General features: G+C 44.3%; 1 protein-coding gene across 8 annotated transcripts in view; it reads right to left on the reverse strand.

Moving 5' to 3' along the window:
* The window catches only part of LOC120706262 (serine/threonine-protein kinase ATM), an 83338-nt gene continuing 68147 nt past the window's right edge, over nt 1–15191 (reverse strand). For 5 of the 8 annotated variants that reach the window (XM_039990859.1, XM_039990861.1, XM_039990858.1 and 2 more), the window contains 22 exons: nt 14942–15143; nt 14815–14862; nt 14646–14729; nt 8294–8377; nt 8076–8156; nt 7901–7987; nt 7766–7828; nt 6964–7104; nt 6799–6855; nt 6654–6713; nt 5379–5473; nt 5153–5261; nt 4752–4841; nt 2794–2873; nt 2628–2706; nt 2488–2534; nt 2260–2359; nt 2035–2166; nt 1791–1925; nt 1639–1704; nt 708–848; nt 1–621 (listed from right to left, as the gene is read on the reverse strand). In XM_039990859.1, coding sequence (XP_039846793.1) covers nt 544–621; nt 708–848; nt 1639–1704; nt 1791–1925; nt 2035–2166; nt 2260–2359; nt 2488–2534; nt 2628–2706; nt 2794–2873; nt 4752–4841; nt 5153–5261; nt 5379–5473; nt 6654–6713; nt 6799–6855; nt 6964–7104; nt 7766–7828; nt 7901–7987; nt 8076–8156; nt 8294–8377; nt 14646–14729; nt 14815–14862; nt 14942–15143 — 2059 coding nt within the window. In that variant the 3' untranslated portion in view covers nt 1–543. Of the gene's footprint in view, nt 622–707; nt 849–1638; nt 1705–1790; nt 1926–2034; nt 2167–2259; nt 2360–2487; nt 2535–2627; nt 2707–2793; nt 2874–4749; nt 4886–4918; nt 5056–5152; nt 5262–5378; nt 5474–6653; nt 6714–6798; nt 6856–6963; nt 7105–7765; nt 7829–7900; nt 7988–8075; nt 8157–8293; nt 8378–14645; nt 14730–14814; nt 14863–14941; nt 15144–15191 lie in introns of those variants that run through there. The other 3 variants (XR_005688237.1, XM_039990862.1, XM_039990863.1) reach the window with 3 other exon arrangements.

The raw sequence follows: 15191 nt of genomic DNA on the forward strand, positions 1-15191 counted from the left end.
TTTCCAGACAAGCAGTGCATATTCAAGACCACTTTGAATATATTTGAAAAAAGACCATGTTAAATAATTATGGCCCATAACTCTCTATAATGCCATAATGGTACTGACCTACTGAAGTACTTCTATACCATGATAGTACCAACAGTTACAAGCATAAGCTGCAATATGGTAGTATGTACAAGTGATGCAGCGCCTATCCCTATGGCTTTCAAACTAGAGATCTTAAACTAATTAAGTTTAGAAAAAAATCGAGACCGTGGTCTATTTGCTAAGCATGCTTGTCCAACTGACTTGGATCACCACCAGATGTCGTGTCCTCGTCAGCACAGGCCTTCAAAGTTCAAACGGCTATCGGCAGTGGTGTACCCATCGACCATCCAGATGCCATGCTTCCCTTCCCAACAATGCTCAGGCACCGAAGGCAGCAAAGTCGTCCCCCATAGGAAGTTGCGAAGGAGGGTCCAAGGGGTTAAGCGGAAAAACAGTCCAAGTCATAAAATTGCTCTTGCCTTTGATCAAAATTTACATCCATTTTCATGGAGCTTACAACCAAGGTCCCCAACCAGGAAACATTTGGCACAACCGATCGACATCTACTGCATCCTGTATGAGTTGTTGGACCTAAAAGGCAAACATAAAGATGAATGTAATTTTGCATTGGCAAAAGTATAAAGATCTTAAGGCTTTGGCATCACCAAGATGGTTACCTGGCCCTGCACGCTTCTCATCTCACCATCTTCGTACCCATCCAGCTTCTGTTTAACACGGAGTATAGCACGAGCTGCATCCTTGTTGCCCTCGTAAGCCTCTTGAGAGTCATCCAAACATGAGTCAGTATCATCTGTTTCCTGCAAAAAATGCATACTAGTTTAATGGGTTGCCTTGCAGGAGGATTCTAATCTCTACTGACAGAATATCTGTGTTCAACAGCGTGGTCAAAGACCAGTGTATGCAAATATCAGTGGCACAAAAAAACTTGGGATAAAAAAGCACTGTTGCTGTTATTGTTTTATTAGGTTTCAGATCTTTGAATTTTCTTAGCTTTCAACAGTTCATTTGATTAGAAAAAAGTTACACGCCCCTAATAATGCCTGCTATTGATTGTACTGGTTACCTATCTTAAGTCCTAACAGGCAGCTGCTGCAGAAGGTTAGCCTCCAGGCCTCAAGGCCTCAACCAGGACAACTCTCCATTGAGGACTGGTGGAGCAGAGCAAGCACCATGGTCAACGGCCAGGTGCAGCAAGGCCTCAACTCCATCATCATCCTGGGGGCGTGGATTCTATGGAAACACTGTAACCGGTGTGTTTTTTATGGTGCCTGCCACCTCTCCTAATTTAGCAGGTGCCCTGTTATTAGCTAGAGAGGAGATGCAGTGGTGGAGCATGGCTAGGGCTCAAGGACTTCCTTACTTGACTGCCCAAGTGCCTGGTGGGTGATTTTGGCCCAAGGTCAAGGTCGTTTAATATTAGTCATGGGTGCACTTGTAATTTGTGAAAGGTTATCCCAACTCTTCTTTTGTAATGAAATGATACGCAACTCTCTAGCATGTTCGAGGAAAAAAGAAGTCCTAACAGTCAGACCGGCAAATTCCAGCTGAACAGAGCTTTATGAAAACAAGTTAAGCAAATTTACTTACCTTTTGACGCTGTAAAGCTTTCAGTGGTGAGAGTGCCCATTTATATAGAGGATCATGAATAAAAACCTGATATATCCAACCCAGTCTTAGGAGGAGCTAAAGTATTGAACACCCTTAAAATTACGAAAAACATTTGGTAGTAATATACATACTTCAATAATAGTGAGCAACGCTTCCTTATTTGCCCTCATGACCGAGAGAGTTTTCTCACAGCATCTTCTAAACACACCTTCAACACCAGTAATGCCCATGCCATCTATAATGTCCCTTGTCAGTCGAAATGGAACCTACGAGCAGAGCGAAAAAAAGAACAGGGTTTCACATAGGAAGAACTAGCAATCATTACTCACAGAGGCTCAGAATATACAAATGTAATGGTTATGGTTCACTACATACCCGTTCAGGTGTTTTAAGCATGAGACCCTGTTCAAATGCAACACCAAGATCAATGTGTACAACCTCGGCTGTGTCTTGGTCAATTAGAATATTCATGGAATGGCGATCCCCAAGTCCCACGATGTATCCTACCTGAACACATGAAAATAATAGGCAACATGCAGTATTCTTAGTAGTTATCCGAGACAATGATGTGAATTGCATTTTGACAACTAAAGAAATTACCATTGAGCTTGCTGCCACACTTCTCGTGTAAGCAAGTCTACTTTGGAACCAATCAGCAGGCAGCAAGAATCTCTCGAGAAAGAAGTGGTGCATTACAGGCCTAGTTATTTGTAGGAAAGAGGGGAAAAGAAATGTAAGGGAAACACAAGATAAGCTTTTCATGTTCCCATATTGCATATGTGTACATGTCAGATTAATGGAAAATGGAAGTAGAAATCAAGAAAAGACCTAAAGTTGTTGCAGATTTTAAGAAATGCCCTCCTTTTGTCCTTCTCCTATAAAATATAAATCCTTCAAATTAGGTGTACATTCACCACGATCTATTAGAAAAAATAGAATTAAAAAAACTCCACGACATTTGAACATACACTCATCAAGTACTCTCTGCATTGAAGATATGTCCAATCCCCAGTTCCATATCGTCCATGTGCTCCACTGATTCTAGTACTGTATAAACCCAAAAAATGGCAAATAAATACCAAGTGCTCAGAATACAATTTACATGCTAGAACTGAGATTCATGTAAAAAGAGACCTCCCCAACAGATAGTCACCGAGTGGAACCGTGCCATTTACCCATTCAACAACACCAGCACTTGGGGTAAAAGGAACAACCTAAGATACAGGAGCAAGTAGTTAAAAATTTGTCATATCTCACAAAACGAGCATGGCTATATGGTTCAGTTTGATTAATAAGGCTTTACCAAGATTACAAGTACCTGACACGGTCACCAAAAGGTGCCATTATATATTTATAATGTGATTATTCTAAACAGGCTAGAAATGTGTTGCTAGTGAGTGCTTAGCAATGTGCTAAGTATATATCAGGAAGTTAGAAAATAAATGGAAATAAAGCATACCAGAACTCAAGAGGGTTAAAATTGCAGAAGATATATATATATATATATATATATATATATATATATATATATATATATAAAAGAAAACAGTGTTGTGGAGTTTATTCAACTCCTCCAAAAATAACAATTTTGGAATAATACTTTTGCGGCCTTTGTGGCAACATTGCAATTCCAAGGGCCTTGGTGCGGTCACACGTTTGGCCACGTCAAGGGCCTTGGCGTGGTCGCCCATTTGGGGCTGATGGAGTGGTCCAATCCTTGCCGCTCCAGCCATGGTGGTGTTGGAGACCAATTTTGCTATGATAAAGCCCATGGTTTGACAAAAAGGGGGATGTTTTTTTTTTAAAAAAAATCTAGTCAGGGGGATGGGGCTGCTAATAAAACATAAGACTAAAAAGTGTTAAAAATAAACAAATACTATGCTAATAATGGTTGTTTACGGCTCAGAATTTGAGGAGCAAAAAAATCTATTAATTGTTTAGGACTATCTAGAAGGCTAAGCAGGTACAAAACATCAGGTATCCTGAAAATTCAAAAAATTTGAAGTATGATTGACAAAAAAGAATACCTACCAAAGCATCTATCCAACTTTAATTCCACATAACCATAGAAGAAAATTAATTAGGTACCATCATACATTCCATAAGGTGCAAAAAAAACATTATTGTTTGAATGAAATTCTTTTGATACTTTGTCCTGCAATTAAGGGGAATCTGTAGAAGTTTTGTGCTTTATATAGTGTGAATATGAATATGTTCCAAGTTCAGAACAATGAAGTTCCAGATATAATAGGCCTTATTACACTACCATGGAGGGGGCCTACAGTTCAATGTACTATAGAAGATAGCGATGCGCCGAGTTCTATCTTTTCGAACATAATAATTTTATTACTTCTGCAACCTTATTTCAATTCAACCACGAATCAGTTAGAAGCACATAGGTATTATCATGTACCAAGCAAGCTTTCTACCTGACATTTTAAGACATCCTTTTTGGGTCAGAGGTATATGTGATCAAATGGATTCTCTTTTGAATTATAATCTAATCCTTAATTTCCTTGATATAGTCACTTATGTATGTCTCTCCCGTACTTACATTTCATAAAAAAGAACAAGCCATGCACTAGTGATGAGTCATTCACAAGTACTCCTAGATTAAAGTGTGGTGTGGTGTGGGAGGAGGCGTCGCCTGCAGGGGTAGGGGGCGACACCAGGAGGTGGCTGCGCGTGGGTGGAGTCCCACGTGCAGGCTAGGGTTAGGGCAGCGGAAGGAGGGGGCGCACAGCCGGCTAGGAGGAGGCCCAGATTCGTGATACCATGTAGAGAGTTATGATTAGGTTTGCAAACACCACACCCCCTAGATGGGGGGTGACCTCATATATATATGAGCCGTATAGGCTTGGGGTACAAGTCAGTCAGTTACATGACGTGTACAATACCAATGCAGCTATATACATCTAATATAAAGTTCTCACAATTTACTAGAATTACATAACATTTTGGGAATTCCGGAATTGCAACAGTCATCATTTCAATGGATCACTAAGCAATTATGAATTTATGACAGACAAAAATATTAAAAAACATGATTAGAAAAGTGAGGACTTTACAAAATTTATAGCATTCACTCCTACCTTATATGTACGGATTCTCAATCTCCTTTGAGAAGTATCTCTGTGATTTTGCAAGAAAGTATTTACCAAACTGAAAAATTGCTCCATGACCTGCAATTTAACATTGGCGTTACTCAGTCATCCCAAAATATCTGCTGTACAAAATAAATTCTCAATCAGCAACTCACTGAGATTCTTTCCTGCCAATTCAACTCACTTGACATTATCAGACAACATTCTTTAAGGGAACTTTATCAGATTACATGACATCGCAGAGAAGGCTAAGTGAACTTGATGTGACTAAATCATTGATTTGTATGAGAATCTAATAAAACATCATTAATTAAATATGCCAAAATAATCTTTATACCAAACACATATTGAAGAAATCTCATGATTAAAAATGAAAGAGAAGAACATACAGCATCCTGTCGCAGGTCGTCATTTCCAGATTTTGCAAGTTGGCGGTATTTGTTACCGTCTGAGCCAAAACATTCTATAACTTTGGGAGCATTAATTCCATTCATTATCCTGCCATTAGAATGCCAACAGTCAACAAAACCCAACTCATCAGAAGCAATGAGCAAGTCATGTGTAAAACATAAAACCCAACTCAAGTAATGTGCAAAACATAAAAACCCAACTTACATAATAGAGTCGGCCAACCCGCTGAAATGTGGAAAGGAACCTACTTCATACCGACAACAAGGGTCGACTGGAACTGTAGCAGTCACAACGGGAACCTGATGAAGACAAAGAGAAGACGAAAGACAGATGCAGACTGTAATAATTTGAAATGGGTTATGAGTCCTATAAGTAAAGAACAAAAATAATGAAGACATGCTCAATTTATTGTCTTTGTGTAAGTTATGCACCCACAATTTGTTTTCAGGTAAAGAAAATTGTCTTCTTAGTTTATACTCGCTCCGTCCACTTATGTTGGTCGTATTTTATGCTTGAGTTGTCCAGAATGGTTAGACGTGCTTTGATTCCCACTGTAAATTGTGTTTTTGGTTAAAAATGCCCCTGTGCTTTACATAAGCATGCATGCACGTGAGTTGGCCCAGTGAGTTAAACCAGAGTGCTTGAGCGGGGGCTTCCCCCGCTGTACAGTTTTCAAAAACCAGAGTGCTTGTAAGGACAGATTGTGTTGGAAGATTTGAATTGAGCCTCAAAGACGAATATATAGAGTATAAGACTTGCAAGACAAGCCAAAGGATGCTAGCCCAGTTGGTTAGTCACTCCGGCAGCATCCCTCAGGTCCTGAGTTCGACTCCCCGTGGGAGCGAATTTCAGGCTGAGGGTAAAAAAATCCCCTCGCTAGCCCCGTGTGCCAAAGCACTGGTTGTGAGACGGCCCAGGTCGGCCTGAGGACCCTTACATGGCCTAGGCACAGTTCCCAGGGGTTATGTCTCCCAGTGTCAAGGCGAGGCCAGGGTTCGGGGATTTTCTCAGTCGGAGAAGCCGAGGCTTCTTCTTAAGTTCATACCGGTGGGGCGGTCTTTCCCCACCCGGCCGAGTTTTTTAAGACTTGCAAGACAACTTCCCGAGATATTTCCTATACTACCAAATATACTAACATAGCATTTGGGCCATTTTAAGAGGAAAGACACACCCAACATAAGTAGATTTAGGGAGTGCAAAGTAGACAAAGTAAAATATTTCCACTGATTGAACAGAAACTTTTCTGAAATCGCTTGAGATGGTTTATATATATTGGATCGAGTTTTTTAATTACTATAATGTCCGATTATGTCTTTTATGATTACTATCTTTTGGTGCATGTAGCTCCCGTTTGGTTTTATATGAGGCTACCCTGACTTGCGTGGGACTAAAGGGTTTGCTGTTGTAAAGTCAAATGCTCCAATGGTTATGGATGCAAAACAAGTTCACAAAAGCATATTTCATAAAAGGTAATCTTACAAGTTCAAGCTGACAAATGCTTCGGGCCTCCCTAGGCAGCGAAATTCTTTTGTTAGTGTCCTGACAATAGTTGGATGAAAAATAATATGTTAACACAATGAATATGGATAAAGTTTTTAAGTTCCTGTTTGAAAAGAGAACTGACTTCCTTCTTGGTCTCCAGTTCAGCCAACTTAATGTAGACCTCTACCATTTGTTTCATCTACAAGATGCGCAAATGAACATCATGAAGAATGTCAGGTAACAACAAATACTTGCCTCATTTCAGCGATAAGGACTTGTCAAAGTTTCAATAGAATAAGAATGGAACCTGAAAAATCAAAGCTCCATGACAGGAAGATAGCTCCTTTAACAGATTTTCAGCAGCAAGCTTCTTCTCCATATCTACAATGAAAGAACTTCTACTCCTTTGCTTGTCTTTAACACGATCACCATTTGCCAGAGCCAAAAGCTGAAAACCAATAAATCAAACAAGATCGAGGCACAACAAAACAGTTAGTTCTAAGTTCTAAAAAATGGTAACTGAGATTAATTTAAGACATACTGCAGTTGCTTCACACTACAATAACTGGCGTAATCTGTTAGATCTAAATCGTGATGTGCACTCTGAAAATTTCAGTCTGCGCACATATATCCTGTCCCACAAAAATACAATGGATGGAACTCAAGCTTATGAATGGGCTTTTTTTCTCAGTAGTCCTCATTGCAAATGAAAACTTATAACAGCGTCACATTCACATTTCGCGAATCCATATTACTTACTGTATTCGTATCACATTTTATCACTTCGACATTATGGATCCTCATATCCTCACGATCTTATGGTGAGCGTTCACAGATATTACAAAAGCGAAACCCCACTTGCACAATACTTCCTGATGGTAGTAGGAGCTAGGACAGTAGCGACTCTTATCTCACATAAACAGAACAACATACTCGACGCATAATTTTGAGATAAAAGTATTTCTACGGTAACTATATTTGTTGCTAGCAGATAGCCTAGTTATTGACAGTTTGACACTACTAGCAATATTATAGTCACTGTGAAACCGAGGGAGCAATATTTAGTGATCATTTCTTCCATATACATGTAAGGTCTGCAACTAAGGTACCTGAAATATTGTATGATATGGGTGATCAATAGCCATTTTCTTCAGAAGAGAAGCTAATGCAATCTGCTACAGAAACAACAGTGTTACTTGAGAGATTCATTAAACCACAAAATGAATTATAAACCATACAAGTACCTGGAAGTTTGTTGACCCTTGAGAATTGGAGCTTCCAAGTCTCGAAGCAATTTGGTAAACTAATGGTATGAATTTGTAGGATTGGACCTATACAACGAGAATGTGACTTTCTTTTTAATGAAGCTGAAAGAAGTACAAATTCAAATGTAATAAAGAAATGGAACTTAAAAATTACCTCTTTTGTCGTTTTCATCATTGCTTTCACAACTTGATCCCTTGAAGAAAGACTAAACCACAGCGAGACCAGCCGGAAAACCTGAAGAGCAAGTGCTCAGGTAAAGTCAAATAAAATTTAATTTCCAGCGAAAATATAGTTTGGATGATACAGAAGAAAAAAAATGAATAGTAATGATTAGCATGGGATGTATCAATATCTGGATACAAAAAACATACCACTTGTAGGTCGTATTTGCCACCAACAACAAGGGAACGTTGGTACCCTTGAAGTGCTAGATTTAAGAAATTGTCCCGGTCATCCTAACAAGAGAATCCATGTTTAGCAAAAGATCAAAAAGGCAAATTGGAAATAATAATGACAAAAGATTAATATTAATTGGGAGATTCTGTGGAGCATTTAACATGTACACAACTAAACAATAAGGTTCAGTGCGGCGGCCGGGCCGCGCCAAGCTGGCAGGGGCCATGCGGCGGCGGTGGATCCAGCAGCGGCTGGAGCGCGGGGGAAGCCGGATCCGGCGGCGCCAGAGGCGAATCCGGCGCCGGAGGTGGCGGATCCAGCGGTTCTAGCAGCGCCAGAGGCAGGGGAGCGCCCCGCGGCAGAGGCAGGCCAGGTGACGGCCGCGCCAGAGGCAGAGGCCGCGTCGGCGCCAGCAACAGAGGGGAGAGAAGGGAAGAAGGAGAGGGGAGGAGGCACCGGCGGCCGGTGGCCGGCCATGGCCGCCGGCGGCGGCTGGTGGAGGTAGGGAGGAGAGGAGGAGGCTAGGCTAATGATACTATGATGGAGAGAATAATGGCTTGTATTCCTCCAAACTCTAGAAGGGTGGGATATATAGATCCTATACATGGGCCTCTAGATGTGCCTCTATACATGGGCTCAATATACTCCAATAGTTTAAGTTATGTAATTGGTTTCTTCTTCGATATTCAGTGTTCAGATTATTTGACATCTAAATACAGAAGCGAGCGAGAATTTGGTGCCCGAATGGAAACTACATGGCTACACCTCATTCATAAAAACTGCATAATGCAATGTTCCACAAAATACCAATAGATTTCCATTCATGTGGTACTTGTAATGTTATGCTAATGGTATCAAGAAAAGTTCCAACACTGCACTGCAGATAACTGAAAATACAATTAATTAAATGTCAGAAGTGTTATGTGGGGCAAGCGGTTCGTGCGTCGCAGAAAGAAGAATAAGGAGTCCAGCACCAGTTCAGGTTGATGGAGCAAGTCTGGTCGTCCAGATAAGTTAGGCTGTTAGGTTCATTTGAGTTGAAGCTGATACCATGTTAGGAATAGCACTTGTATTCAATATGAGGGCTCTAGGCCCAAATATATACATGTACAGGCATTAGGAAATATGCAAAAAAAACCCTTATACAATGGGGAAACTACAAAAGGTACATGTACATCTAACAAGGCAAAGGAAGATAGTTAAGATTAGGTTGTTTCAAGAGTCTACTAGATAGCCGATTGGTTGTTTCTTGAGTGTGGGGCAAAAGCCATCATCCTATAAATATAAAGGCTGTGTAATTGAAACATCAAGCAAAATGTCAATCTAGTTCCTCCTTCCTATCAGACTATAAATATAAAGGCTGTGTAATTGAAACATCAATCAAAATGTCAATCTAGTTCCTCCCTTTCTGTCAAGCGTTAGAGCATGTGGGGCAACGACCTCGTCCCTCGATCTTCCCTAGTGGCCGGGCTCAACCCCTGGTCATCGCAGAAGTGCATTGTATTTTCTGGTACATAGCCTGGAGTTAAGTGACAGTAGAATTTGGCATGTGCGAACAACATAACATATGATATATCTATGGTTTTGTATAAATTTTTAGAATTGTGAAATTATGCACTTCTCGAAAAGAAACTGATGGAGAAAATAATGGATTGTATTCCTCCAAACCCTAGAAGGGTGGGATATATAGATCCTATACATGAGCCTCTATACATGGGCTCACATATACACAAGCACCCCTCCGCAGTCTGAACTACCGGCGCAGCGATATTCAAGACTGGAAAACAAGAAAACCAACACCCCCCGCAGTCTGAACTACCGGCGCAGCGGTGTTCAAGACAGGACAAGAAGAGAGTACAAATAGAGTACAAAGGGCAAATACCCCCCGCAGCCACAACTAGCCACCGGCTACGTTGAGGCTGGAGCGAAACTCCGAGAAGGTCGAGGAGGGCAATCCCTTGGTGAAGATGTCAGCAAACTGGGAGGTAGTCGGGACATGGAGTATCCGAACATCGCCGATGGCGACTCTATCGCGCACGAAGTGTAGGTCGATCTCCACATGCTTCGTCTGCTGACGCTGGACGGGGTTGGTGGAGAGATACACGGCGCTGACGTTGTCGCAGTAGACGAGCGTGCTCTTGGCGAGCGGGCTGTGAAGCTCCGCCAAGAGCTGTCATAGCCAGGACGCCTCCGCCAAGCCGTTAGCGACAGCCCGGTACTCCGCCTCGGCACTGGAGCGGGAGACAACCGGCAGCCGCTTGGACAACCAGGAGACCAGGTTGCCGCCCAGGAAGACGGCGTAGCCGGAAGTGGAGCGACGAGTGTCCGGACAGCCAGCCCAGTCAGCGTCGGTGTAGACCACCAGTTCAGCAGAGGACGAGCGGTGAAGCACCAGGCCGAGGTCCACAGTGCCACAGACGTAGCGGAGGAGACGCTTCAGCGCAGCAAGGTGTGACTCCCGGGGATCATGCATATGGAGACAGACCTGCTGAACAGCGTAGTTGAGGTCCGGCCTGGTGAAAGTGAAATACTGCAAAGCGCCGGCCAGACTCCGGTAGGCAGTAGGATCAGCCACCGGATCACCCAGATCAATAGACAGCTTCGCCTGAGTGTCGACAGGAGTAGAGCAGGGCTTGTAATCAGTCATCCCAGCCCCCTCCAGAATATCGAGTGCGTACTGCCGCTGGCCAAGGAGAAGACCAGACGGGCGAGGCTCAACAGTGACGCCCAATAAGTGGTGGAGCTGACCCACATCCTTCATAGCAAACTACTGCTGCAGAGAGGAGATGACACTCTGAAGCAACTGCTGACTGGAGGCTGTGAGCACAATGTCATCGACATAGAGCAGCAGATATGCAGTCTCATCACCACGGCGGCAGATGAAGAGAGACGTGTCAGACTTGGCCTCGGTTAACCCCAATGTCAGCAAGAACGTGGCGAATCGAGAGTACCAAGCCCGAGGAGTCTGCTTCAGACCATAGAGATACTTGTTGAGTCGGCAGACCATATCCGGACGACTCGAGTCCACAAATCCCGCTGGCTGAGAGCAGTAGACAGTCTCTGACAGAGTGCCGTGAAGAAACGCATTCTTCACGTCCAGCTGGTGCACAGGCCAAGAGCGCGAGAGCACAAGCGAGAGGACCGTGCGCACAGTAGCAGGCTTCACCACTGGGCTGAAGGTCTCGTCATAGTCCACACTAGGTCGCTGAGTGAACCCTGGAGAACCCAGCGAACCTTATAGCGCTCCACTGTGCCATCAGCCCGACGCTTATGTGTCCAGATCCACTTGCTAGTTACCACATTGCAACCAGCCGGACGCGGCACGAGGTCCCACGTCTGGTTGGCAAGAAGAGCCGTGTACTCCTCTTCCATCGCGCGACGCCAGTGAGGATCCGCCAAGGCGTCGCGGACAAAGGAGGGTACCGGAGAGACCCGCAGCTCTCCCTCGGTGGCGGAGAGAGTCGCGGCCTGAGACGCCATCCGCCGAGTCACCATGGGATGGATATGCCGAGGATCTCGATGGACGACAGGCGGGTGGTACACCGCCGGCTCGGCTCGAGAGGGAGCCGGTGGAGGTGGCGACAACGCCGATGTAGGCGTTGCAGGAGCCTCCGGAGCCGGAGGCGGCGCCGGTGTCGGCACCGAACGACGCCGGTACACCTGCACCGGCTCAGCGTACCGCGGCGGCGCCGATGTCGGCGCCGAACGACACCGGTACACCTGCACCGGCTGAGCGTACCGCGCAGGTGCAGGGGACGGCACCGGGGCCGCATGTGGCGCAGCAGGAGACACCGGGTCCGCGCGCGTTACGACCGGAGGTCCAAGGGCCGCGCGTGGCGCGACCGCGGGCACCGGGGCCGCACTCGGCGCAGCAGGGATCACCGGAAACGGTGCTGGTGCGCCGGAAAAACCTGCAGGGAAAGGACAGACAGGTAACGGTGGCTGAACCACCGGGTCAGTCGGAAACAGAGACGCCAACTCGGGGTCTGGAGAAGGTGTGGAGGAGGTGGAGTAGGGGAAATCCGACTCATCAAAGACGACGTGTCGGGAGATCAAAACGCGGCGAAAGGTGAGGTCGAAGCATCGGTACCCCTTATGATCAGGGGAGTACCCAAGGAACACACAACGAGTCGAGCGGGGCGCCAGCTTGTGAGAAGCGGTGGCGGAGGTGTTAGGGTAACACGCACACCCGAAGACCCGAATGTGGTCGTAGCGAGGGGTACCGAAAAGAGCGTGGTGTGGAGTGGGAGCAGGAGAAGCAGTGGACGGAAGACGGTTAAGCAAGTAGGTGGCGGTGTGAAGGCTCTCAGCCCAGAAGCGCGAGGGTAAAGAGGCCTGGATCAGAAGGGTGCGCACGACGTCGTTCGTCGTGCGAATCATCCGCTCAGCCTTGCCGTTCTGAGGAGAGGTATACGGACAAGACATACGCAGCTGAACACCCCGAGAGAGAAAGAAGGAACGGGAGGAGGGTGGGGAAGGTCTCAGACTTGGCGCGCAAAGGAAAAGTCCAAGAGTAATGAGAGAAATCATCCACCACGACCAGATAATATTTATAGCCAGACATGCTGAGTACAGGAGATGTCCACAGATCACAGTGAATCAGATCAAAAGCATGCGCAGCATGCGAAGAAGAAGAAGAAAAAGGAAGTCTAACATGACGACCTAACTGGCACGCATGACAGAGGTGCTCAGCAGGAGCCCTAGTACATGGAACATCGGTACTACGACTGAGCTGAGCCAAAACGTCGCGGCCGGGGTGTCCAAGCCGGCTGTGCTAGGTGGTCGAAGAATGAAGGGGAGGAAAGGAAGAGAGAGGAGGGGGTGCCGGCGGCCGGCCATGGCTGCCGGCAGCTGCGGCGGCTGGGAGGTGGGGAGGGAGGAGAGGAGAGGGATTCCTAACCCTAGGCTAATGATACCATGATGGAGAGAATAATGACTTGTATTCCTCCAAACCCTAGAAGGGTGGGATATATAGATCCTATACATAGGCCTCTAGATGGGCATCTATACATGGACTCACATATACACCAACAGAAACCATAAATGGAACAATTATTCCCAATTGGCAGCACAAAATTTTTGCCATTTAACTTTGGACATGGCAACTAAGGGCCTATTTGGATGTTATAGTCTTCAAAAACTATTTCTGGAAACCACAATCCATTCTTTTTCTTCGAGCATGCAGGAGAGCTGTGTATCTTTGTACTAAGAAGAAAAGGGGGTAAAAGAGTCCTCAAGAGAAGCAAAACCAACCCACACAAGCAAACTCACACGGTCCTTGAAACATCATGCACAAAATGCCACAGTATTTTGCAGTATTGCGAAAACAACAATATGTTTGGCAGTCAGTGTTTTAATATATGTTTTCCATATTAAAAAAAATTCGTAGACCCATTAATATTCTGCGTTCATGTGCACTAGCTATTTCAGTTAAGAGATGTGTCATAGAGCAATAGAACTATAGTTACACTTCTACAATTGATGATCGAGCTTTCTAATAAATTTGTGAGAAAATATCCTCAAGATCCTCTACAAAGTCATCATTATTAAATACCAAGGAAGTGGTTAGTGCAGATGTTATGATGGGAGGGTACTATCAAAGGCGGAAGAAGAAGGAAAGGAAGGATGCAGAGGCGCTCAATGCAGGGGATTAGTTTCCTTGTAATCACTGTGTTTAATTAGGAAGTAAGATATTGTTTAGCTTAAATAGGGATTGGTGTACTCGGGAGAACTCTAAGCAATGAATTAAGTCTAGCTCCCCCAATCCCTGCTTCCCATCTCCTTCCTCCATCTGCGGGCTCGACCTTGCCGACAGTGCCCAAACGCCGAGGCCCGGGTCCTCACCTCCAACCTCGCACAACTACTCCCTTCGTCAAGTTCCTCCATCCAATATCCCACCACGTGACAGCAGATATGTATCTCATGACATCAATCAAGGCTTCTAGCTGAACGAACAACACACATGAGATCGAAAAGCACTAGAGAGGCAACAGGGCTTCAAAACATCATGGTACCGAAGATACTGGACTTTGCAAGACTATAAAATCTATTGTAACCAAACTCCTCAAAGTATTCCATACCATGGTATTTTTACAAACCTATGGTGTTCCTCAAGACTCCAAAATTACTTTTCATCAAAACTGGGCCTAAATTATACATGAAGCATGGATTGTGGCTGCATCTGTTACTCTAAACTGGAAGGGAAGCCTTAAAGTTGGATATCGATCAGGTAAACACAGAAAAAGGGCCGTGGATTGTATTTATTATTGGTCATGGAAGTGTTAATTTGGTACGCATGTTGAAGCACGGGTAAACCTATGCACACACCTGAATCTTCTCTGCTTCTTCTCTGTCTAGTGCAAGTTGTTTCTGCAACTCTTGGATTTTTACTGAGTAATCAGTCTTTACACCCTGAACAATCAAAAAAGCATGTGACTTATCACGAACAGAAGGATTGGAATTCGAAGGACCTTAAAAGTTATGACCAGCTACTTGCCTTAGATGAACTTTTCAGTCTTTTAATCAGTGTCTCCAACTCCCTAGTCTGTATTAAGTAGAACCTGTGTTAACAGTAATACAGTTTCAAGTCAAATATTGACGGATTGTCATTCTCAATAGGTTACCTTGTATTTCCTTAGTCGCAGAGCTGCTTGCCACTCATTAGATGAAAGTCTTTCTTCATAGCTTTTGAATAAACTATATGTATAATGTGCCATATGGAAATGTGTTCGACACTGCCTGGACATGTATCTTTTGTCCGTGCTCGTCTTAAATTCAGTAAGATCCACAGAAGGTCTTAAATAGTCCTCAATGATAGTTCTCGAGCTACAGAGTATATCAAGAACATTCATCTTATTAAGCATGAAAAAACTG

Source organism: Panicum virgatum, chromosome 5K (assembly GCF_016808335.1).
Source record: "Panicum virgatum strain AP13 chromosome 5K, P.virgatum_v5, whole genome shotgun sequence".
Lineage (NCBI taxonomy): Eukaryota > Viridiplantae > Streptophyta > Magnoliopsida > Poales > Poaceae > Panicum > Panicum virgatum.